This window comes from Balaenoptera ricei, chromosome 2, assembly GCF_028023285.1.
Source record: "Balaenoptera ricei isolate mBalRic1 chromosome 2, mBalRic1.hap2, whole genome shotgun sequence".
In the NCBI taxonomy this organism is placed as follows: Eukaryota; Metazoa; Chordata; class Mammalia; order Artiodactyla; family Balaenopteridae; genus Balaenoptera; species Balaenoptera ricei.
In genome coordinates this window covers 102670803-102695876 of record NC_082640.1, presented here as the reverse complement: position 1 = coordinate 102695876, position 25074 = coordinate 102670803, and the positions used below count along the sequence as shown (strand labels likewise).

Here is a 25074-nt window from a genome sequence, read left to right as displayed (position 1 = left end):
CCCAACGCAGCCAAAAAAAAAAGAATGGCTATTACCAAAAAGACAAGAAATAACAAGTGTTGGTGAGAACGTGGAGAAAAGGGAACCCTTATGAACTGTTGGTGGGAATGTAAATTGGTGCAGCTACTAGGCAAAACAGTATGGAGGTTCTTCAAAAAATTAAAAATAGAACTACCATACAATCTAGCAATTCCACTTCCGGGTATTTATCCAAAGAAAATAAAAACACTAATTCAAAAAGATATATGCATGCTAATGTTCACTACAGCATTATTTTTGCCAAGACATGGAAGCAACCTAAGTGCCCATCGATACATGAATGGGTAAAGATGTGGCATATATATATACGTACACAATGGAATATTAGTCATAAAAAGGAATGAAATTTGCCATTTGCAACAACATGGATGGACCTAGAGGGTATTACACTATGTGTGATAGATTTTTTAATCTAAATTGGCTCATGTGCAGCTGGTAAGTGGGAGAATGGTGTAGGTATGAGGCAAAAGTTGTTTTGGTTGGTATGCAATTTTCCCCAGCTTGTTAATGTTTTGAAGTGACCAGGGGCAAGCTTTCTTACAATTAATGAGAAACCTTAACTTATACAGGAAGATCTAAAGAAAAGAGCTGAAAATCCTATAAAAGTGCCCTCTTTTAGTGCAAGTAATGGCTGATTAGTAGCTTCAAAAACCACTATACTTTCTACTAAGTTAAGCCATCTGGGGAAGATGAGAGTAAAAACGAAGCAAAGATGTTTCCTCCCCATTAATTGTTTTGGAGGTCTCATAAAGAAGTCTGCACCCAGGATCAGATTTTTTACTTTGATGAAACTAGTTTCTATTAGAAGCAAATGTTCTCAAAGATCTTATCTCAAAAGAGAAAGCACAGCCCCAGAGTTTAAGGTAGCAAAGGACTATCATGCTGGGTACCAAAAACAGTGGGAATTTCATTTGAGTAGGATAGTTATTTTTATTAGTGTTCCAGTTACAAAGCTGCCTAGGATTTGAGTGGTCTGCTCCAATGTTATTTGCCCCTTAAGTCCTGTTATTTTTCATATTTGTTATAGAATATAAGGTTCTGCAGGACCACATTCAAGGCATTACAGCAAAAATGCCTGTACCTCGATACGTATAAAAAAGGGCACCCTGGGTGCCACATGAATATTCTGGCCATTGTAAGGGATCTAGCCTCCCTATTGTAAGCAAATAAAGGGACATGTTATTAATATATCAGTCTCATGTGTCAGGGTCAGTCTGTCACTAGTGGTCTGATGATCTCTGGATATACTAAGAATATCCACTATAGGACCTAAGGACCAGTCCTTAGATCGAAGTCAGTCAAGGGAGATGCTGCCCAAAAGGCCCCAAAGGCCCAGTCAATAGCCAGCTGCCCCCAGACCACATCACCACCAGCACTTACCTCCTGCTGCTGGTAAGGGTCCACTTGTGCCTTATCTTCCCTACTAGACTGCTCTTTGAAAGCAGAATTCCTGTCTGATTACTGTTGCTTGGGGCCCAGCAGAATGCACTGCACTCTCTTAAGAGCTCAGTATATATTTGTGGAGTGAACAAGTTAAAAAGTAGTAGCTTCATTGGGATTGATTTTAAAGTTCAAGTATTGTCAGTACATGGAAAAAGGGTCAAGTTGTTACAGCAGTTCTAGCTTATTATTCCAGTGTCTTCCCAAAGAGCTGGTGGCATACTGAAAACAAATGCCCCAACTGAGTTCATTCAGACGAAGGATGGTAAATATTTATCAATTTCAGGGTAACCAGCTTCCATCCTCCTTCTTAAGAGCAAACTATTTCATTTTGGTGAGCTCCTTCTTCCAGACCATGTGTAGTCTTGGTGGGAGAATAGTTCAGGCACCTATCTTTGCCTTTAGAAGCAGAGTGTAGCCACAACCTCCTTTCCCACCCCTAGGACAGTGAGAAGGAGTGAGACCATGACCTAATCCTGGCCAATCAGATCCCTTTGATCTTGAGAAATTGGTTAAAGGATGACAAGCAGTATGGCACACATCAACATATATCCAGTCCTACATGCTTCTTTTATGTAATGCTGATACTCCTCCATCATGAGGTGGGGTCTGTGTTCCCTTGCCTTGAACTTGGAAAGCCCTTGTAAATCAATAGAATACAGGAGAAGTGACCATCATAAAAGGCACTGAGGCTTCCACCTAGGCCTCCTGGATCACTCACTCCAGGAAAAGCCAGTCACTCTGCATGAGGACACTCAAGCAACCCTATGGAGATACCCACCTGGACAAGAACTGAGGCCCCCAGCCCATAACCAGCACCAACATGTGAGCTATGAGAATGAGCCACCTTGGAAGTAGATCCTCTAGCCTAGTCAAGACTTCAAACAAAGGTAGCCCAGCCAGTATACAACTGCAACCACACGAGAGACCCCAAGCAAGAACTGCCCAGCTGAGCACTTCCCCAATTCCTAACCAACAGATACCAAGAGAGATAACAGACGATTTGTTATTTTAAGTCACCAACTTTTGGGATAATTTGCTACATGGCATTAGACAGCTAATACAAGCTGATGGGGGCAACTTTTATTGAGGATGCAACAACAGGGGAGGTGGTGGCAGTAACAGCTAAGGAAGTGGCTGTGCCGGTGGAGGACTGCCCCGGCTGTCCTGGCTACAAAGGGATTACTGTCCAGCTTCCTATTTCCTGCTGGGAGGTCCTCTGGAGCAACCTTGGTTCCTACTGTTCCCAAGCCTGGTCCCCCATTCATTTGGTAGGCTCCTCCACCTGCCATTCCCTTAATATTCCAACAAGCCATGCTTAATTTAACCAGATACTGTTTGAATTCTCCAGCATTGGTCTTTACTGCTCACAACAAAAACCTTAACTGATACAGGGAGTTACCACAGTTTATTGTTGGCCAAGGTCAAGGGAAGATGGAAAAAAGGTAAACAAAGAGGAGGAGATAGAGAGTCAAGCCAAGTATATATAGATTGACTGATCTTAATTAAGCAAAAATGGAATATACCCAAATGAAAAATTTAATAATAATAACAGCAAACACTTACCTGGCATTTATTAAGTACCACACACTGTTCTAAGCACTTTCCTGTTCTAAGCACTTGACATAATCTTCACTGCCACACTGTGAGGTGAGTAGTATTATTCTCCCTGTTTTGCAGGGGAGAAAACTGAAGCAGAGAGAGTCCAGTCTGGCTGAGGTCAGGCAGTCTGACTCCAAAGTACCTGCTCCTCATCACAATGCTCTAGTGTCTAGAGAGCTTTTAGGACACTGAGAAAAGAAAGGGATTTGCAGCACTGCCCTACGTAGCTCTTAAAAATGACCTACAGGTGGGACTTCCCTGGTGGTGCAGTGATTAAGAATCCGGCTGCCAATGCAGGGGACACGGGCTCGATCCCTGGTCTGGGAAGATCCCACAAACTGCGGAGCAACTAAGCCTGTGTGCCACAACTACTGAGCCCACGCGCCTAGAGCCTGAGCTCTGAACAAGAGAAGTCACTGCAGTGAGAAGCCCATGCACCGCAACGAAGAGTAGCCCCCGATCGCCGCAGCTAGAGAAAAGCCCGCGTGCATCAATGAAGACCCAACGCAGCCAAAAATAAATAAATTAAATTAATAAATTAAAAAAAAATGACCTACTGTTGAATCCTACTAAGTTCAGGCCAGTGACTTCTGTCTAGAACAGCAGTCAATAACCACTAGATGATCAAACACACATGTGTTGACTTGAATGACTTTCTGTTACCTTCCTCTAACGGCAAAGGCAAAGCATCCCGGAAAACTGGAAGTCTGTACATGTAGGTGAGACCAGAGTCATAAGATCCGGACTGTAAATATGTAGCCACATGGCCACCCACAGGATCCTGTTAGGTACGAGGATCAATTTAGATGAGCGTAAACTTTCCCCATTCTCAGAAGTCTGGCGTCATTTCTCCCCATCCTTTCCAGTTCCCCCTCCCTCGATTTAGTTCCTTATCCCTAGGCCATACCCACTTGTTACCTGTGCCAAGTTTAGCAAAGACCTGCATGGACTCATCAAAACGCTTCTGGCAGAAGAGGTTGAAGGCATACAAGTTCTTGATGTGATGGATCTGTTGCTGTTTTTCACTGTCGGAATCATCTTTCATTTCCTGATAAGAGAATATAATAGGTAGGAGCTCACTCATTCAACAAATATTTATTCAGTATACACCAGGTATCAGACAATACCCTGAAACATGCTATGCCCTCACAGACTGTCCTTACATTCTAATCATAAGTCACTATGCAATTAAAATACCATAGGGTTTCTACAAAATACCTGACCAGTACTCCTGAAAACTGTCAGGGTCATGAAAAACAAGGAAAGACTAAGAAACTGCCACAGATCAGAGGACACTAAGAATGCATGACAGCTAAATACAATGTGATTTCTGGATTTGAACCTGGAACAGAAAAAGGGACGTTACTGGAAAAACTTGGTGAAATCTGAATAAAGTCTAGCATTTAGTTTAAAAACAAAAGATCAAAACAAAACAGGGTGAGTGATGATAGAAGCACGTGGGTAGGGTATTCAGTCTAGTGTGAGTGGTGGGTCCAGGAAGGCTCCCAGGAGGAATGTAAACTGAGACACAAAGGATGAGCTGGAGTTGGCCAGGCGAGGCTGGCAGGTGACAGAGAGGGGATTCCAGGCCAAGAGGACAGCACGTGTGCGCAGGGCCCTAAAATGACAGAGAGAACATGGCCTGCTCAAGGAATGAAAGACGTTTAACATAGCTGGCACAGTTGGGAAAGGTCCTGTTCACAGTAAAAGCCAAATAAATAGAGCTACTTATTACCTCTGCTTCTTCCTTTAACCTTTTCCCCCCTTATATCCTTTTAAATCAATCTTTGCCACATTTAAATCTCTTCCTTCGAAATGTCTCTCCATGTCAACTACACCCTAATTAAAAAAAAAAAAAAAGGTCTCTCCATGTTTTCCCTTCTTTTCTTTTCCTCTTCTATTGCGTTCACCCTAGTCCAGGCCATCATCAGTATGTCGCCACGCTTGGGCTAAGCTCTCCTGCTTGGTGTTTTAAAGGCTCTCAAAGCCAGGCACAGCCTCCTTAGCTAGGTTATTCCCAGACATTCAAGCCACACCCTACATGCCAGTCAGGATGGGCTCCAAGCATTCTGGAAATACTTGTTTCCACACTTGTTTTCACTTCTTTAACTTCCTCGGGCTCTGTAACTCTCCCTGTTTCCTGCTCCTGCTCCTACCTATGCTTAAAAGGTCCAACTTTAGGATGCCTTTTCCAGCCCAAAGCAAAGTTTAGTACATAACTGCCCTCTGAAAGTTTCATGTATGTTCTCTGATTAATTTAAATAAAAGACAGGTTCCTCAAGAGCTAAGATGATATCAAGCAACCTTCTTTCATCATAGAGCAGAACACCTAGTAAGTACAAGCCTAGTAAAGAGAAGGGAAAATGGAAACCCACTGCCATCTTCTCTACTGAAAATTAAACAGACAACCTGCAGCAGGAAGATCACTGGAAAGACCTAAGACCTTCCTTTTAAGAAAAACAGATACTAAAAAAAGCTATATGCTACATAATACCCTTTTTATAAAGTTCAAAAACTAAATACATATTCAAGCACACAAATATATATGAAAGATTAAACAAAAAAATTTTAAGGGCACGATAAACACAAAGTTAGGATAATGGCTGTGTCTGGAGGGTAGGCAGAGGGATGGGATGGGGAGGGACATACAGGTTACGTAAGTTATTTTTGGGGGGTAGGATGGTGGGTTCATGGGTATCATTATTTTAAAAATGAAAATAAAATAATTTAGAGCAATAGATGAGTGGGGAAAAAAATAGTAAGATGCTAAAATTAAATGGCCCAAGACAAAAACAATCTATGGTATATTAAATGTGTCTAACTACTAAGACTGGATTTTTGTTTTATATCTAGAATTTATACACCCAAAATAAATGTTGCTCTTCAAAATTATCTACCATATAGAATTATAAACATATGTATTCCAAACTTTGTGCCCACTGTTTTCCTTTCAGAAGTAATTTATAAGATACTCTGAAAACTAAGTTTTCCTACTATTATCTTCAAAAAAATCTCTTCTCTTTTACCAAATTAGCACTGTCCAGTATAATGACTAAGAGAGGCTTAGAAAGACTTTTAGTTGTTTCATAAAATCAAATCCACAGGCTTCCCTGGTGGCACAGTGGTTGAGAATCTGCCTGCCAATGCAGGGGACACGGGTTCGAGCCCTGGTCTGGGAAGATCCCACATGCCGCAGAGCAAATGGGCCCATGAGCCACAACTACTGAGCCTGCGCGTCTGGAGCCTGTGCTCCGCAACAAGAGAGGCCGCGACAGTGAAGAGGCCTGCGCACCGCGATGAAGAGCGGCCGCCACTTGCCACAACTAGAGAAAGCCCTCGCACAGAAATGAAGACCCAACACAGCCATAAATAAAATAAATAAATAAATTAAAAAAAAAAAAAGAAAAAAAAGAAACAAAGACCCAACACACCCAAAAATAAATAAATAAATTTTTAAAAAAAATCAAATCCACCCTTTAGAGATGACAATAATCACCACTGGGGATGTTTAAAAGAATAAGACAAGACTTGAAAGTCAGTCTCCAAGAAGCGTTTTGGCAATGAGAACATCACTGAAAGAACAGTATGGCCACTACTTTGCTGTGAGTAACACCCCATGAGTAAAATCCCATCCATTCAAGGAGAGTGAGTCTTGTGACTGCAGCCCTGCTGAATGCAGCAACCTGAGGCGGGTTCAGAATACCTAAAGAAGGCCTGCTTACCCAAGCCCAGGAGACGACTGGGGAAAGGGATTTTGAGAGGCCCTGTAGTTGTTGCATTCAACCACACTGTAATCTTGACAGTTATGACTGTTATTTTAATGTTAGCATTGTCTTTAATTTTTCAAGGCCATACCATATCTATTAAATTATTTTACTGTCCTATTAATTCTATGAAATACTATTAGTATAATTGGCATTCATTCTACATTTGACAGGTAAGCAAACTGAGATAGTGAAATCATTTAGAGTCACATAGATATCTTATGGCAGGGTCAGATCCTGAATCCAAGCCCCCTGACTTTCAGCTCTGAGTTTATTCCTCCAGTCCAAACTAAATATGAACATCTAAACTAAAATCCGCTACTCTGGAGAACAATGAGGAAGGCCCATTTCTCACACCCAAATCTCAGAAACAAGACTTACCGCAAGCTGCAGAGCCAATTCAAACTGCTTGTCCTGGAGAAGCTGTTGGATTTGGGTTGCCATGGGGACTGGAATGAGTCTCCAAACAAAATGGTTGCTGGCCACATAGATAATGTTTGATCTGGAGACAGGAGTAAGAGGATTAGCAAAAGAGCGCTGGCTTTATGATGACACAGATGACTTTAAAGCTTTGCAATAATATGGCAGCTACAGTCAAGAAAGAAATTCCTTACCCTCCTGAGGTAATGAAACGGGGCCTTTGCAATTCAATGCTCTGGACCAGAAGCCTTGGCTCAAATGTCCGGATCTCCACATATCGAGGCAACACTGCAATGATGTAGGGAGGCTGGTGCTCTGCACAAGAGAGAACATCTTGAGTTGTGCTTCTGCTCTAAGCCTTTAGGGTTATGGACTGTTTCAGCTTCTCAGTTCTAAGCTGCACTTGGATCTCCAAATGGTCCACTAGTCAAATACCAAGCCAGGATCCTACACTGTGATATACAAAGAAAAAAAAAAATGTTTGTCTCAGTGATGCTAAATCTCCTGCACAAAAAGGATGCATCCAGCTTTGCTCAGAGGGACCTGACTCCACTCCTACTGTTTCCCTGAGAGAACTGGGTGAAAGCGTCACTGGCTCCTTTCTCATCCATCACAAAGCCAGGCCAGACCAAGGCCAGCTGCAGCTCCCCTAACAACGAGTCAGTGGGAGAACAAGGTAACATAACTTCTTTCATTCTCTTAGGAAAGGCAAGAGGAGGGCAACTTCTTTTTTTTTTTTCCCCTAAAATTATGCTAGAGAAAGAGATCCACATTTCTGTCCAATGTTGTTTCTGCTTGAGATTTTCACAGCGAAAAGATGCAGAACTCCACCTAATGCTCAATGGTTCACAGAGAAGGCAGCTGGATGGCATTCTCGGTGTAGCCATTTTCTTACATGAGGTAACTAGTGTGTCAAATTCATAAAAACAGAAAGTAGAATGGTGCCAAGGGCTGAGGGAGGGGAAAATGGGTTCTTGTTTAATAGGTACAGAGTTTTAGTTTCACAAGATGAAAAAGTTCTGAAATGTGCTGCACGACAATGTGAATATACATAACACTACTGAACTGTGCACTTAAAAATGGTTAAGGTCAAATTGAAGGATAAAAAACCATATTATAATCTCAGCAGATGCAGAAAAAGCTTTCAACAAAATTCAACACCCATTTATGAAAAAACTCTCCAGAAAGTAGGCGTAGAGGGAACTTACCTCAACATAATAAAGGCCACAGATGACAAACCCACACCCATTTCTCAATGGTGAAAAACTGAAACCATTTCCTTTAAGATTAGGAACAAAACAAGGCTGCCCACTCTCACCACTATTATTCAACACAGTTTTGGAAGTTTTAGCCACAGCAATCAGAGAAGAAAAAGAAATAAAAGGAATCCAAATTGGAAAAGAAGAAATAAAGCTGTCACTGTTTGCAGATGACATGATACTATACATAGAGAATCCTAAAGATGCTACCAGAAAACTACTAGAGCTAATCAATGGATTTGGTAAAGTAGCAGGATATAAAATTAATGCACAGAAATCTCTTGCATTCCTATACACTAATGAAGAAAAATCTGAAAGAGAAATTAAGGAAACACTCCCATTTACCACTGCAACAAAAAGAATAAAATACCTAGGAATAAACCTGCCTAAGGAGATAAAAGACCTGTATGCAGAAAACTATATGACGCTGATGAAAGAAATTAAAGATGATACAAACAGTTGGAGAGATATACCATGTTCTTGGATTGGAAGAATCAACATTGCGAAAATGATTATACTACCAAAAGCAATCTACAGATTCAATGCAATCCCTATCAAATTACCAATGGCATTTTTCACAGAACTGGAACAAAAAATTTCACAATTTGTATGGAAACACAAAAGACCCCAAATAGCCAAAGCAATCTTGAGAAAGAAAAACGGAGCTGGAGGAATCAGGCTCCCTGACTTCAGACTATATTACAAAGCTACAGTAATCAAGACAATATGGTACTGGCACAAAAACAGAAATATAGATTGATGGAACAGGATAGAAAGCCCAGAGATAAACCCATGCACATATGGTCACCTTACCTTTGATAAAGGAGGCAAGAATATACAATGGAGAAAAGACAGCCTCTTCAATAAGTGGTGCTGGGAAAACTGGACAGCTACATGTAAAAGAGTGAAATTAGAACACTCTCTAACACCATACACAAAAATAAGCTCAAAATGGAATAAAGACATAAATGTAAGGCCAGACACTCTAAAACTCTTAGAAGAAAACATAGGAAGAACAGTCTTTGACATAAATCACACCAAGATCCTTTTTGACCCACCTCCTAGAGAAATGGAAATTAAAACAAAAATAAACAAATGGGACCTAATGAAACTCAAAACCTTTTGCACAGCAAAGGAAACCATAAACAAGATGAAAAGACAACCCTCAGAATGGGAGAAAATATTTGCAAACGAAGCAACTGACAAAACATTAATCTCCAAAATATACAAGCAGCTCATGTAGCTCAGTATCAAAATAACAAAAAGCCAATCCAAAAATGGGCAGAAGACATAAATAGACATTTCTCCAAAGAAGATATACAGATTGCCAACAAACACATGAAAGGATGCTCAACATCACTAATCATTAGAGAAATGCAAATCAAAACCACAAAGAGGTATCACCTCACACTGGTCAGAATGGCCATCATCAAAAAGTCTACAAACAATAAATGCTGGAGAGGGTGTGGAGAAAAGGGAACCCTCTTGCACTGTTGGTGGGAATGTAAATTAATACAGCCACTATGGAGGACAGTATGGAGGTTCCTTAAAAAACTAAAAATAGAATTACCATATCACACAGCAATCCCACTACTGGGCATATACCCTGAGAAAACCATAATTCAAAAAGAGACATGTACTACAATGTTCACTGCAGCACTATTTACAATAGCCAGGATATGGAAGCAACCTAAGTGTCCATCGACAGATGAATGGATAAAGAAGATGTGGCACATATATACAATGGAATATTACTCAGCCATGAAAGGAAATGAAATTGAGTTATTTGTAGTGAGGTGGATGGACATACAGTCTGTCATACAGAGTGAAGTAAGTCAGGAAGAGAAAAACAAATACCGTATGCTAACACATATATATGGGATCTTAAAAAAAAAATGGTTCTGATGAACCTAGGGGAAGGATAGGAATAAAGACGCAGACATAGAGAATGGACTTGAGGACATGGGGAGGGGAAAGGGTAAGATGGGACGAAGTGAGAGAGTTGCACTGACATATATACACTACCAAATGTAAAATAGATAGCTAGTGGGAAGCAGCCGCATAGCACAGGGAGATCAGTTCTGTGGTTTGTGACCACCTAGAGGTGTGGGATAGGGAGGGTGGGAGGGAGATGCAAGACGGAGGGGATATGGGGATATATGTATACATATAGCTGATTCACTTTGTTATATAGCAGAAACTAACACAACATTGTAAAGCAATTATACTCCAATAAAGATGTAAAAAAAAAAAGAAAAAATGGTTAAGGTGAAAGATTTTATGCTATGTGTTTTTTTTAACCACAATTAAAAACAGAATTTTTTTAAAATTAGTAAAAAATGAACCACTAGATGGCATAATTATCATATAAAAATGTAACCTCAAAGAATATATTTATAAGAATAGTTTCTTAGTGTGACTAACTTGCTATAAATTTATTTTCCTCATTACTTATTTTCAGATAAAAAGTTTTTCATATTATATTCACAATTTATACTCTAAATGAATAGTACAATAAAATTTCAAAGCCAGAAGGGAACTGAGAAATGAGGAAAAACTAAGGCCTTAGTAATACCTTCATCAGTTTGAATGCTATTGTTGTTATTATGTTGATATTTTTCATCTTACCAAAAAATAAAAGTTAATAGCATGGTTTTTTTTGTACTGGATTCTTTCTTTATGCTGACCTCATTTTAAAAAAGCGATTACAATTTTGTTTCATGTTAATATGTATAACTATGTAAAGTTTCTCTGTCCTTTTAAAATCTGGCCCACTTTAATAAGGTCTAATTCAATAAAAGAAGTAACCTATACTAGAAACCCTTTTGGTTGTCATGTCTTATCATTTGTTCAGTCTCCCCAAGTCTTTGACAACAGAGATGGTCTGGATCTCTCTGTGTCTTCAAACTTGGCAGACTGGTTGGTGTCCAGCAGGCATGTAATGAATGGCGGACAATGACAGAAATTCATCAATCAGCAAGCATTTACTAAGAGGCTATGATGTTGCGGGCACTCTTGAAGTGGACCAAGACATGAGCCCAGAGCCCACAGAGCTCCTGCACGAGCAGAGGAGACAGACAACTCACTGCATCCAGTGGGACAGTGCGGCTAGCATGACGGAGAAACCTGCAAGGGCAGTGGGAGCACCCAGGGGGAAGTGACTAGTTCTGCCTGTGGGTCAGAGAAGACTTCTGAGAGGAAGTGCCACTGAACGGGGGCCTTGTCATATGAGCAGCACGCTGCTGGGCAGACAAGAAAGGAAGAGGCAACAGCACAGACGAAGGCACAGGGATGGGGAGTCCTTTCAAAATGACTGGAGCCTGGGTGCAGTAGTGAAGGGGAGAGCAGAAATATAATCAAAGTCTATAAGAAGTTTAGTCTTCTTCCTGTCAGATGGTGTTCTCCCCCCCTACCCAGGAATGAATGTCCCCTCCCTCCATGTGTTAAGGCACAAAAATGTTTTTGCGAAACACTGCCAAAGGGGCTGGGAACTAACAAAGGTCTTAAAACAGGGTCCCCAGGCTGGGGAACCAGAAACCTACTTCCAGCATATTACACACAGCTTCACCTAGTCTACCAAGGCTCTTCTTCTGAAGGAAAACAAGGGTCCCTAGAACATCACGAAGCTTCTCGTGAAGCTCTTAACCACCCCCCCCCAACCCACAGCAAACTTGTGAATATACTCTTGAGCCCTATAAAATACTGTCCTTTTCATTTATCTTCCTTCTGGTCTATTCATCTCTAATCACCACCTGAATAACCACCCGAGAACATGATGCTTTTATCAATTCTACCATTTAGGAATCTAATGGCCTCTCAGACCTTCGAGTGGGCCTCTAACAACTGGCCCCATCCTCATTCCTCCTTAATCCACACCACCTGTTTCAGCCAGGTCAGTCTCTGGAATGCCCTCTCACAAATCAGCATGTCTTCTGCATTGCTGCTCATTTTTCAAACTATTCTTTCTGCCTAAAATGAAAGCAATTTTTCTTTAAGCTAGATCCTGAACTCCTTGCCTGGTCTACTGCAATCTTAATGGAACTTCTTACTGATTAACTGAACAATGAACTTCCCCTTTCTCAACTACCAAATCTCAACTCATCCGATTTAATGCCTTAAGCAGGGCCTTGTTTCGTCTCTTTATGCAAGATGTAATCCTTGTCTCCCGAGCTAGAGCCCTTAAAGTCAGCATGTCTGTATGCCTCTCCACAGCAGTAACTAAAATGCTTACTCTTCTGACTAAAAATGAATTGCTGCCAGCGTGGTCATATGCTTCCAGGCAATACCAACGCAGAGAGCTGGAAGCCTGAGGCAGGTGTAGGAGCAGAAACACCTGATGTGTAGGACAGACACACCTGAACACACTCTGTGCCTCTAAGCTACAAAAACAAGAGCAGCAAGAACCACCACATCAAAAACCTTTTGATGCTGAGTTATACGGATTATAGGACGAAGTAAAGAATTTCCACTAATTTCCAAACGTAGTCTTTTTGGCAGAGGACACAAAACATTAAAAAGAAGGTAAAAGAAAAGGAACTAAGAGGTAAAAATAGTAGTAGTAGACAATCACTTCCTAATATGTACAATTCTGTTTACATTCTTCCCCCTCTGGGGCAAAACCCAACTTCCTACAAAAGCCAGAATATCCCTTTTGGGTTTTTTTTGGGGGGGGGGCGGGGGGGCACACCACGCAGCATGCGGGACCTTAGTTCCCTGACCAGGGATCAAACCTGTGCCCCCTGCAGTGGAAGTGCAGAGTCTTAACCACTGGACCACCAGGGAAGTCCCCAGAATATCCCATTTTTAATAACCCTAAAACACTTTTCTACTTACAAGAAGGGGAACTGAGAGTGAATGACACTGGAAACCACTGTCTGCTAAAGCTATGAATGGGGCTCCATTCTTAGAGGGTGGCCCAAAGTGGGAAAAAGAAGCTATGGTGGTCTCACCCATGGCCACTGGGATGTCTGTCCAGTTCAGGGCACACTTCTGTGTGCAGATCCCCTCCTCATTGAGCACCACGGTGAGATCATCCTGACCCACAGCCACCTTTCCATCTGCCAGAGGTGCAACTAAGGGCTCCAGCTGTTTTCCTGTTGGAAATAGCTCTTTGTTGGACCCCTTTCCATCTACCTATAGGAAGACACAAAGTGAGTCACCCATCATTCTCCAGCCAGAGGCATGAACACAGATGGCCTGGAAAAATCAAGTTAAAACCCCAAACCTACAGAAGCCAATAATATTCCTTATTTGGCATAAAGAAATATTATAGAGTCTGTTATGACAAATTTTGTCATCACAACGTCGAACCAGTTCTCTTTTTCTCTAACATGGAGACAAGCATCTAGCCTGGCAACTGACAATGTCAATTGCTGGCGAGGATGCAAAGCAACTGGAACTCTCATATGATGCTGGTGAGAACACAAAATGGTACAGCCATTTTGTTTGTTGGCTTCTTATAAAGTTAAATATACACTTACCATGGGACCCAACAATCCCATTCCTAGGCCTTTCCTCAGGAGAAATGAAAACCTGTGTTTACACAAAAACCTGTGTGCAAAAGCTTATAGCAGCTTTGTTTATAATGTATAAAAATTGTAAACAACTTTGTCCTTCAACTGATGAATGGATAAACAAACTGTAGTACATGCATACAATGGAATACTATTCAGCCATAAAAAAGAATATATTGACACACACACAACACAGTTGGATGTCAAATGCATTTACGCTAAGTGAAAGAAGCCAGGCTCAAAAGGCTACATACTGTATGATCCCATTTATATGACATTCTGGAAAAGGCAAAACTATAAGAGATGAAGAACAGATCAGTGGTTACTAGAGGTTGGGGTGTGGAAGGAGGGCTGACTTCAAAGGGGCAGCATGAGGGAAATTTCTTGGGATGATGGAACTGTTCTGAATCTCTTTTTTTTTCTTTTTACTTGGCCCCACGGCACGCAGCATCTTAGTTCCCTGATCAGGGATCGAACCTGTGCCCGCTGCAGTGGAGGCACAGAATCCTAACCACTGGACCACCAGGGACGTCCCCTGTTCTGACTCTTGATTGTGGTGGTGGTTATACAACTCTAGGCATCTGTCAAAACTCAGAACTGCACATCCAAAAGAATAAATTTTACTGTCTGTAAATAAATGAATACGTTTTGAATAACCTGGTCCTAAAGCAAGATTCCTCACCCTCAAAACACTCCACCCTCAAGAAGCTGACGGCAACACCTAAGGTAGTCAGAGGAATGAGAGCCCTCTTCCAACTTTTGGCTCCGTCCCCCGCCCCTCACAGATTCCTCTCAGGCACCTGTCTGCCTAGTGGCTATGCAGTCACACAGCAGTAACTCGCCTAGGAGCTTGCAATTCTGATGCTGATAAAACTAGGCTCGTCCAAGAATATAAACAGGGAACAAATATATTAACTAGATAAACAATGAAGAGCTAACACAGCAGGGGGTAGGGAAGTGGGAGGTGGGGAGAAAGACCTCCAGGATTGTCAAGTCTGGATTATGAGAGGGGTATGAAGCTAAGGAATTTCTATTATTCTATAAAATGAATGGTAAACCAACCTTTTTTACATACAGTCTGCAAACTGGAGGGGAAAAAAACCAATGTCGTGGATATTTACCACTTAAGAGAAAAAGCAGGTTATAAAACAATGTGTATAACATGAGATTTTTGTAAATAGGGCAGATGCCCATTACCAAAATGTTAACAGTGATTATTTCTGAGTGGGAGAATTACGGATGACTTGCACTTCTTTTCTTTTCCTTATCTGTATTTTCTTATTTTCTATAATAAACACATATGGCTTTTGAAATTTAAAAAAAACAGTGAAAATAATTTTTACAACAAATGTACTAAAAGATTTTGGGGGGCAGGAAACTCAAAGTCTTAAAAATACTTAAGTTAATACTAAAATTAGTATATAATTCCTCAGCACTGAAGCCTCAAGATAGTAGTCCACGATAATGCTATTGGACAAAGGCATGCAGCCCTAATTATCTAGCCCAATAACTAGATACAGGATATGGATAATTCATTATGTAGAGAACTGAGAGTTGACTCTGCCTGGCTTAAGATACACAGACATCTTATATGTGAAAGATGTTTAGAGCATGAAAGATAACCAAACATACAAACACAAACCCTGTTATGCCAAAAACTCTACTTAAGGCAGTCTCTTGACCTACAGTTCAGAAGCACATAATCACCTCTCCCAGGTAGACTCATAATCACCTTCCCCAAGGTAAACTGATGATACTTGCAAAATAGTAAATCTTACCCTTATTAGGTAGTAGTCTCTCTTGAAACCCACACAGATAGCATTTTCACACCATGCCATGGACTTGGGCACATCTGGTACACTGAAGTCCCCCTGGAGAAAGACAGCAAGAGTTCAACTGGAAAGATGTTAAAGGAAAAAAACCATGACCTTCCTGTTATCCCACCCCCATTCTGCAAAATTACTCTCACCCTCATCTGAATACAATTCTCTTAGCACAAGGCCAGGAAACCACCCATAATAAAAATACAAGTCACCCATGAACTGGACAAGGTGCATTCGGAAAAGCTGAAAACCCCCTTTGAGATAAATGAATCTGTAGAGATGTAGAATTGTCTTACTCCTGCCTCTGAAGGCCAGGAGACTTTGACAAGTGGGCACAGGTAACTCATAGGTACTCCTAGCAGAGCATTCATCCGGGGAGAACATTAAGACCGGGCTCCTGAGCTTCACAGGAACTGAAAAGCAAGTCTTTCAAGCTGTGCGTCAACTTAGCAGCAGCTCCCACCCAACCCATGGACCAGGAAACAGTGGACTTTACCTGCAATTCATGAAATTCCCTGTCTTTCCAGAAATAGAGCTGCAGCTTCTTTTTCACAGCCACACACATCCGCAACACCTCCTCCCCGGTCTCTGTGTGCTGGGAAGAGACACCCAGAGCGAGTGAGGATGTGCACACGATGACTCCAGAACTGACAACTATATTAGAGATTTTTCTACCCTGAAAAGGCTACTAATCTGAACATCCCTTGTCATACAAAGTCACGCTGCCAGATAAGCTGAACCAAAGCACACCATTCTCTCTAAGATGCACTCAGAGACAACAGGCTGAGAAGCGCTTCCTCCCCAAGGGCTGCCAGTCAGAGGCCCTGGTCCCAGCAAATGTCATGGGCGTTTCTAATTTAGAGAGGAAAACCTATATAACTGCTCCCTCCTTTTTTTCTTAAATGCTTCTTGCTCATGGCTGTAAATACCTGCAGGGGCAGGGATCAGCCTGTGTCAGTGACAGCAGGCCCACTTTCAATCCTTTAAAGGAGTGGGGGACAGAAATGGCTAAGCATACAACAAACGATGCAGCGTCAATATAGACCGTAAGTGCTAAGAAGTGATCAAAGCTGAGTAGAGGGGTGACGCAGATTTTGAAGAAGGTAAGGATGACGAATTGGCAAAAATCAGGAGAAATGTCTTTTCTGAATAACGAAAACTCCCTGAAGACAAAGACCACAATGATATGTTCAGAACAAGAGTCACTTTAATGCCCTAGAGCTATGTTCATGTACTGTTACAGTCTTGATTTCCCTCTAATGGTTTGTCCATGGCAAGCATTTTCGTCCTTGGTTAGCTGCCTCCTGAAATACAGCTGTCCGGCGCTCTAATTAGCGCACACACAGGGAATGCAAATGTTTCAGCATTTTAAGGGGGAAACTTCTCTAATACAATCCAAAATCAAATATTCTCTTTGGAGTCTCTGCTGAGTTTGGATATCAATGTTATTCTTCCCATCTAATGGTAGGAATGATGTAGGAAAGGCTGCATTTAGTAAAGCACAAAGTCAAATTTCATCTCGCCCACACTTACCTGGAGGTCACATGTGAATAGTGATGCTCCCTTTGCCTTGGAAACTGTAGTGATTTGTTGAAATGTCAACAGGTCATGGACATAAATATTATTTTCTGTTTGGAAGGAGGTAAAACACCCGTATAAATTTTCACAGTTCTCTAGTATAGCCACCTTCAAGACACTCACACACACAAAATAACTGTGTAACAACCAGAAGAACCAAATGGCAAATGTTGGTCGAAGATGTACCTTCAGCTTCACTAACAATGACTTATTCTGGTCCATGACCAGTACGAAAACATTTAGGAGGTCACTTAGTCTTCTAAACTTGTATATTTTGTTCCTTTAAATTTGGGCTGGCTTGAATTAAAGAGCTCTTTCACTTCCAAAGAACACTCTTACACTCTTGTCTTTCTCAAGTCTGGAAACTTGTGATGCAATATTTGTACAAGAAATTCCTTTCAAAGCTACTCACATTAGGAGGCTCCAGTAAGAGAAAGGAAACCCCCTGTGGATTTTGTACAAACCCATGGCAAGGGTTTCTTTTCTAGCAAAGCCAGCGCAATAATTTCACTTGGGCCTCCTAGCTAGTTTTAGTTACTTTAAATGTTTCTCTCTTGACTAGAAACTAAGTTTAAAATGATTCTATCATTTGGGCCCTGGGCTGAACAGGACAGAGCATGAGGCAAGTTTCTAGTTCTTCTGCTTGCCATGAAAAGGCCTCACTGGCCGCCTTCCATGAAACTATGGCTTTTCAAATAAGGCCTGGAATAGTCTGGCCCTGATCTCTCACCTGTCTCTTGCTAGTCTCCACCATATACCTTAAGTCTGGCCAGATTTCAGGGCCTTTGCTTAAGCTGTTCCCTCTGCCTATAACACTCTGCCTACCCCTCTCTTCCTGTTGAAACCCTAGTCATCCAGTAGACAATGCTGTCCCTCCCATTACTAAGACCCCACGATACTTTTTATAAATTTTCATTGTAACTTATCACACTGTAACATGAGTACTTTCTGTCATTTTGGTCTTCAAAACCAGAACCTAAGTTTCAAAGACAGAAACCATGTCTCATTCAACTTGGTATCCCCAATGCCTAGAGTAGGACTCAATAAATATTGAATGAATGAATGAATGAAGTGACACTTCTTGGAGAACAGAGCGCAAGATATGGGGGATGCTGGTGCCTTTATTACCTGTGTACCCTGCTGCATCTGGTTAGGAATGTGTCCGTTTCATTGTTAAGTAACAACTATCAAATTAACCGTGAAAGGGTTAATCAGGTCATATAGCTTTTGTTTCTTGAGGCATGAAATACAAATGCAACCCCTTTTCTTACCTAACAAGCTGACCAGAATCTTAAACTGGGAAACCACATGGATCTGGAAAATAGTAAATCATTAGACTCAAACATTTCTGACAAGGTTTAACAAATGTTCATTTTAACTGCAATACTAAAAAGGGACTGAAAAGCCGATATCAGTGACAAGGATCTGACTTAGGTGCAATCACAATTTCTGCTCGTGAAAGAGGATCTCAGGTACTTGATGGATGGACAGAGATCCCTGCATAAATGGGAGGACAAAGGGCAGAGGATTCAAAGATGAATAAATAATTTTACCAAAGTCCTAGCTTTGACGGGGTCTCAAAGAAGTCAAATATTCTTGTAGCGACCACCATCACGGCCTACCTGCTGAATCTTTTTGGAGAAGTTCTTATTGGATTTCTCTAATGTCACTTCAAACCTGTTGCAACCTATGGGAAAGAAACAAACATTCACGTTTCCAAACACAGGGATCCATATAAAAATAACTATGACAAAAAATGCTGCTCCATACTGCTCTCCTACATGAATTATAAAGAATTCCTGAAAGACTAGAAGCTGGAGATCTAAAATAGCCAGTTGTCTTTACTGAGTACAGTAAGTTGCTTTCAACTCCAATTTTAGAACACAGGGTTTCATGCACCTTCACTTGGCATTAGCAGAAAGGATCACACTACAGTTTACTGAAGCTGCAAGATACTTATGAGGATTTTATCCTACATAATAGTACCTTGGCAAAGTATGTCACCAAAAGAGTGTAAAAAGTAACAATCAAATATAGGAGCCCCAGCAATGAATCCCAGCCCAAAGCATCCTTAGACTGAGACAGACTAAATCCCAGCGGTTACCCTGTGCCCCGTATGACAGGACAGAGCGAACACCACCATCCCCAGAGCTAAAGCAATTTAATGCATCTACACTTACTGCCACTCTCAGGTGATGTTACATCTGCTGACACTTGCTAAAAAGGGGAAGAAAGCTATAGACCATAAAAAACACATGAAGCCAGCCTTGCTGGGGTGACCAAAACATTTAGCATCAAAAGTCACCAGAGTCAAAAAGAGAATAATTATCACAATAATAACAGCCGCTATCATTAACTAAGCGATAACTAAGTGCCAGGCTCTGGATTTTAAAATTTCTATGTATTCCCTGTAACTTCACAACCACCTCAAGAAGTAGGTATCATTATTCCAATTTCATACCTGAGGAACCTGACAGGTCAAGCAGTTAGGTAGCAGCCAGTGAGAGAAAGCCCAGAGGCAAACTCAGGGCTGACTTTACGTAAAGCCTGTGTGCTGAGCCTGCACCCTGCCACCTGCCTCCCGGCTCGGGGAGAGGCTATGTACACTGCCGACCGCTCAAGTCAGTGGAGATTGTTTGAGGCAGTCACCAGGGCCCACACCACCAAAGCTGCTCTTACTTCCTCCACATGTCCCACAGAAGAGGAGATGAAGACGGGGCCCTGAAGTTCTGGGAGATTCAGAAACCTGCCCTGTATTATGCCATTACATTGCACACAAAAAATATCAGCCATTACTGCTTCATAAAGAGTTCTGTACGTGAAAAGGACTTTATTACCTCTAACAATTCTCTTTATGAGCAGAATTATCTAGGGCAGAGATTCTCACACTTTTTGGCCTCAGGACCCCTTCATCTTAAAACTTACTGAGGACCAGAACTTTTACATGGATTATAGCTACCAATGTTTACCATTACAGATTAAAACTGAGGAATTTAAAAAATGTGTATTTAGGGGCTTCCCTGGTGGCGCAGTGGTTGAGAATCTGCCTGCCAATGCAGGGCACACGGGTTCGAGCCCTGGTCTGGGAAGATCCCACATGCCGCGGAGCAACTGGGCCCGTGAGCCACAACTACTGAGCCTGCGCGTCTGGAGCCTGTGCTCCACAACGGGATAGGCCGCGATAGTGAGAGGCCCGCGCACCGCGATGAAGAGTGGGCCCCGCTCGCCGCAACTGGAGAAAGCCCTCGCACGGAAACGAAGACCCAACGCAGCCAAAAATAAATAAATAAATAAATAAATTAATTAATTTTTAAAAAATGTGTATTTAAAAAAATTTTTTTTAATAAATTTATTTATTTATGGCTGCTATGGGTCTTCATTGCTGCTTGAGGGCTTTTCTCTAGCAAGTCGGCAAGACTGCCGACCACTGTCTTGAACTTGTTATGAGGGGCAGCAGTTTTAGCTGCCTTACTTGTGTACCGTCAGTGCAAATGTCAGTGAAAAAACAATAATGTTTTAGTGTTACTGTGAACTTAAGTTTCGACGTTGTGGCTCCTCTGAAAGGATTTTGGGGAACCTCCTGGGGTCTAGAAACTGTCGACCGGAAAAAAATGCACAACCTAAAAGTTGAGAATTATCTTTTATTCTGTAGACTTGCTAAGGACTTAAGCCAGGGAGGAGCCACGATATATAGGAGTTCAGACAAAAAAAACAGGTAGTCGGACATCAAAAGACTACTGCTATGTAAGAAAATCAGACTTCTCAAGTTTCTATGCATGGGAGGATGCAAGAGTCTGAGCTCATTGAAATCATTCCTTTGATATGCACCTTAACTATCTGGAGCCAGTATCCTGTTTTTCTCCCTCCTGAATCCCCTCAGGGCGCACAGTCTGAGGCTGCAGTGGCTGGCTGATGGCTTGAGGGCCACGACATCCTTTGTTCACTGATATGGCAGGTGACATTTTTCCTCCACAAGACCAAACTTTGAGAACCACTGCTCTAGGGTGAAGCATCACTGAAGTAAACACCAAGTTGTTAAGACCTTAGATAAGAAGTAAGAAGTAATCTAACTCCTCTGTTTAAGAGTAGACTGAAGTCTCTGAGTAGATTGAAGCCTAGAGACGTTTGTGAACTCACAGGAAGGAGATGGCTCAGATCAGATCAGAATCCAGGTCCCCTTAACCCCAGTCTTTCCATGACATCTCACTACCCGCTCTCTCCCTTCCCTCAGAAAGACAGTCTGGTCGTAGCCTTACTGAGGTTTTGATAGGGACAGAGTAAAGGGACAAAGTAGGAAATTAAATAGTCAATCCCACTAGGGGGCTGTAAGTAAAGAAAAAATTATGGGAGACCCCTGTAAGTTAATGACCACTCAAGAAAGCAGGTTTACTTAACCACAAAACCAAGCAGGCTTGCTCAGCAACAAAACAGAAGCATGAGACATGCTCCAAAACAATAAAACAATGGTGGCATGAGACACACATCCTGCCCAGTGAGCTCAGTAAGTTAATGATTCCTAGGACATGCTCTCTGCACGCACTAAAAACAAAAATATAAGGAAAAAGTGACATTATACTGAAACCTGAGATGATGTGTCATTTTTAGCATATGTTACTACCTTTTTGCTCACTTCCATTGCACCATGACAGTCCTGGCTTGACCATGTAGGGATAAGAAAATTCCTTTGCCTGACGTGGAGGAGGAACTGATAACAGAAGCATGACATCTATTCAAAAATGAGGAAGAAGGTGGTCTTTCCCCCCTCTCCACTTTTCCTTTGATTATAAAACTGTAGCCCACTAAGTTCTCGGCGCGTGGCACCCTCTCGCCTGCCCGCTTATAAGCCTCACAAGTATCCTATTCTAATAAATCACTTCTTATCTATCGCTTTGCCTCTCGATGAATTCTTTCTGCGCTGAGACATAAAGAACTGGAGCTCCTCGGAGCCTCCCAAAATGCCATCTAGTGGTTTCAGTTCGGAATATCTCAAATTTAGAAACCCAGTTAGTTCTATGGCTGATTCGTGGAGGCCCAGGTCTACTTCTGGCCCATAAACAGACCAGAGCTGGTCCAGAACTGAACTGTTCTCTAAGGGTATAGGGAGAAGTGAAGTCTCTAATCAGTTTGATTTCCTAATTATCTAAGGTAGGTTAATATTGCTATTCAAGTTACTTGTGGGGAAACTGAGGAAGATTAACTAACTTGTCAAAGGTTACAGGGTGAATTGGTCACAGGGCAAGGAACAGTTGGCACCAGGGTTCCAAGTCAGATTAACATTAATATTACCAGTTTCAGTCTATACTATGTTGAAAAGTTTATTTTTATAGTTTAGTTTTCAATTCCTTACCACTTATACAGAAATGATACATTAAACAAGTTACTTTATCAGAGTATTTAGTATTTGATGGCACAAAGAACTGATTATCTCTTGGGATAAGAATATTAGGCTCTCTTTATCTCCCTGCTTTGCACGTCATCTGAGCCCGCAGTAGACAGTCAAAACACAGTTGTTGAAAGCTGAATAAAACCAAAGCCAGGCTGAATTTTTAAATTACAGACTGGGTTAATGACACAGAATACAAATATTCTGGCTCTGAGAACTAAAATTTAAAGCAAGGGCCAGCAAAGTACTGCCTGGGGTCAAATCCAGTCCTCCACCTGTTTTCATAAATACGCTTTACTGGTACACAGCCACACCCATTCATTTACACACTGTCTACAGCTGCTCTTTTGCTACAGTACCAGAGTACAGTAGTCACGACAGAGATGTTATGACCTGCAAAGCCTAAAACATTTACTATTTGTGTTAGTCGATAAGGTAGAGGGTACCCGGAGAAAGAGAACCAGTCATGGTTTTCTTGACATAAGAGAAGCCATTCTTGGCCTAAGCCATTTTGTGAGCTAAGCCTGGCCACAGTGCTTGTCCTTGGACAGATCTTAGTAATAACGATCTTAAGGGAACAAAAGAACAAATCTTTATCAGGCAAGAGAAGTAACAATAGCAAAGATAACAAATCAGGTGAAAAGACTCCCAGTTCTGTTTCAGTGGTAAAGATTAGCCTGGCTTTCTTGAGATTTTGCAGAATTTAACCCCCTCTAAGGTGCTCAACCACCAGATCAACTGGAATCTAAGGGATGATGATGTTGACCTTTTCAGACCCTCAGTGTCCAGTGCGTGCTAGACCTCGAGAGGAGGTAGAAGCTAAGGAGAAGCTCTCACTTTCACTCTCTGCTCTCAGATCAGGCAGGCAGCAGCTCTGATACGGAAGCTATGGACACCACACCTCCTTCCCAGGCTGTCACTTCACTCAGCTAAAGCTTGGACTCTCAACTACCCAAGGCCCTTCATGAATATGCATGGACCCTTAGCTTAAAAACTTCCCCAACTTTGCTGTTTGGGGAGACACTGCTTTGAGAAAGATCCCTAGTGTTTTCCTTACTTGCTGCAAGTAATAAATCCTTCCTTCTCCCACTCTCTGCCTTGGTTGTGTCTTTTGGCTCAACACCCACTAAGAGGCGAACCCAGTTTTCAGGTAACATTTAGTCCTTTTTTTGGAACAAGTTGGCTGACTCCTGATTTAAAGGAAAGTTGAAAAACTTAGAAATGAAATACAGTAAGTCCCCTACGTACGAACCTTCCAAGTTGCGAACTTTCGAAGATGCGAATGCATGTTCAATCAACGTCAGGCGTGAGTGAAATTGCAGCTTGTCCTCCTATTGTGTTAGCTGAGTACCTAGGCTAACTTTGTTGGACACCTAGGCTAACTTTGTTGGACTTACGAACGGGCTGCCAGAATGGAACTTGTTCGTATGTAGGGGACTTACTGTAAACCCTGTTTTGATCTTCTGGTTTCTCTTCTTATCCCACCACAGAACCTGACCAGGTACCTTCCTCCTTCCCTATTGCACCAGTGAAGGGTAGCAGAATATGCCACCCCAAAATATGCTACTCTGGCACAAGGATTATTTTGAGTTGAAGGTAACTGAGAAGAAGCAGATACAAGAAAAGCTCTCGGCTCTCTGCCATCTGCCAAAGAGCAAGACACAAATTTACAAAGGTGCCTCCCCTCTCCTCTCTACCAAGGACAATATTTAGTCAATTTAGAGACAACTAGAGACCCATATCAGTCCACAGACTGCACCAGAGGAATCTACATAACAAACATCTCCAATTAGTTCCCCCATATATTTGCCTTCCCATAATTTGCCACTGTAGAAACTCAAAGTCCTTTTCCTTTGTCTTGTTGCTTCTCTGATTTATAGGTCCCCATACAATCAACCTAAGATGGGTAGAGTTAAAAAGAATTTTTTTCTCCTTTACACCAGTAAGATACTCTTTTTTCCCCAATATTTCCACACTTACATTAAGCTATTCACTATGATAAGTTATATATTAGGTTGAAAGCTAGGAAATTTTGTTTTTTTCTAATACAGCCAAATAATGACAATTTCATGTGGTTCAACCTACTCTGGCATTAACAGCTGATTTCTATACTCTGTAGCTCCAGGGTATAATATCCAAACACATCAATTTTCCACAGAGAACACAAATAAAATTAGGAAAAGGGAGCAAGGTACTTTTTTCCCCATTAGAGGGCACTCTAACAGAATAAACGTCAAATACTTTTAGTTATTA

At 41.6% G+C, this 25074-nt stretch overlaps 1 protein-coding gene across 1 annotated transcript in view; it reads right to left on the bottom strand.

Annotated features, from left to right (window-relative positions):
* Positions 1-25074, bottom strand: part of VPS39 (VPS39 subunit of HOPS complex) — a 49325-nt gene that overhangs the window by 16035 nt on the left and 8216 nt on the right. The window contains exons 3-11 of the mRNA XM_059913529.1: positions 19061-19125; positions 18710-18752; positions 17394-17488; positions 16357-16455; positions 15816-15908; positions 13474-13657; positions 7460-7580; positions 7227-7347; positions 4000-4129 (exon numbers count right to left, since the gene is read on the bottom strand). Of these exons, the coding sequence (XP_059769512.1) occupies positions 4000-4129; positions 7227-7347; positions 7460-7580; positions 13474-13657; positions 15816-15908; positions 16357-16455; positions 17394-17488; positions 18710-18752; positions 19061-19125 (951 nt within the window). The remainder of the gene's footprint in view (positions 1-3999; positions 4130-7226; positions 7348-7459; positions 7581-13473; positions 13658-15815; positions 15909-16356; positions 16456-17393; positions 17489-18709; positions 18753-19060; positions 19126-25074) is intronic.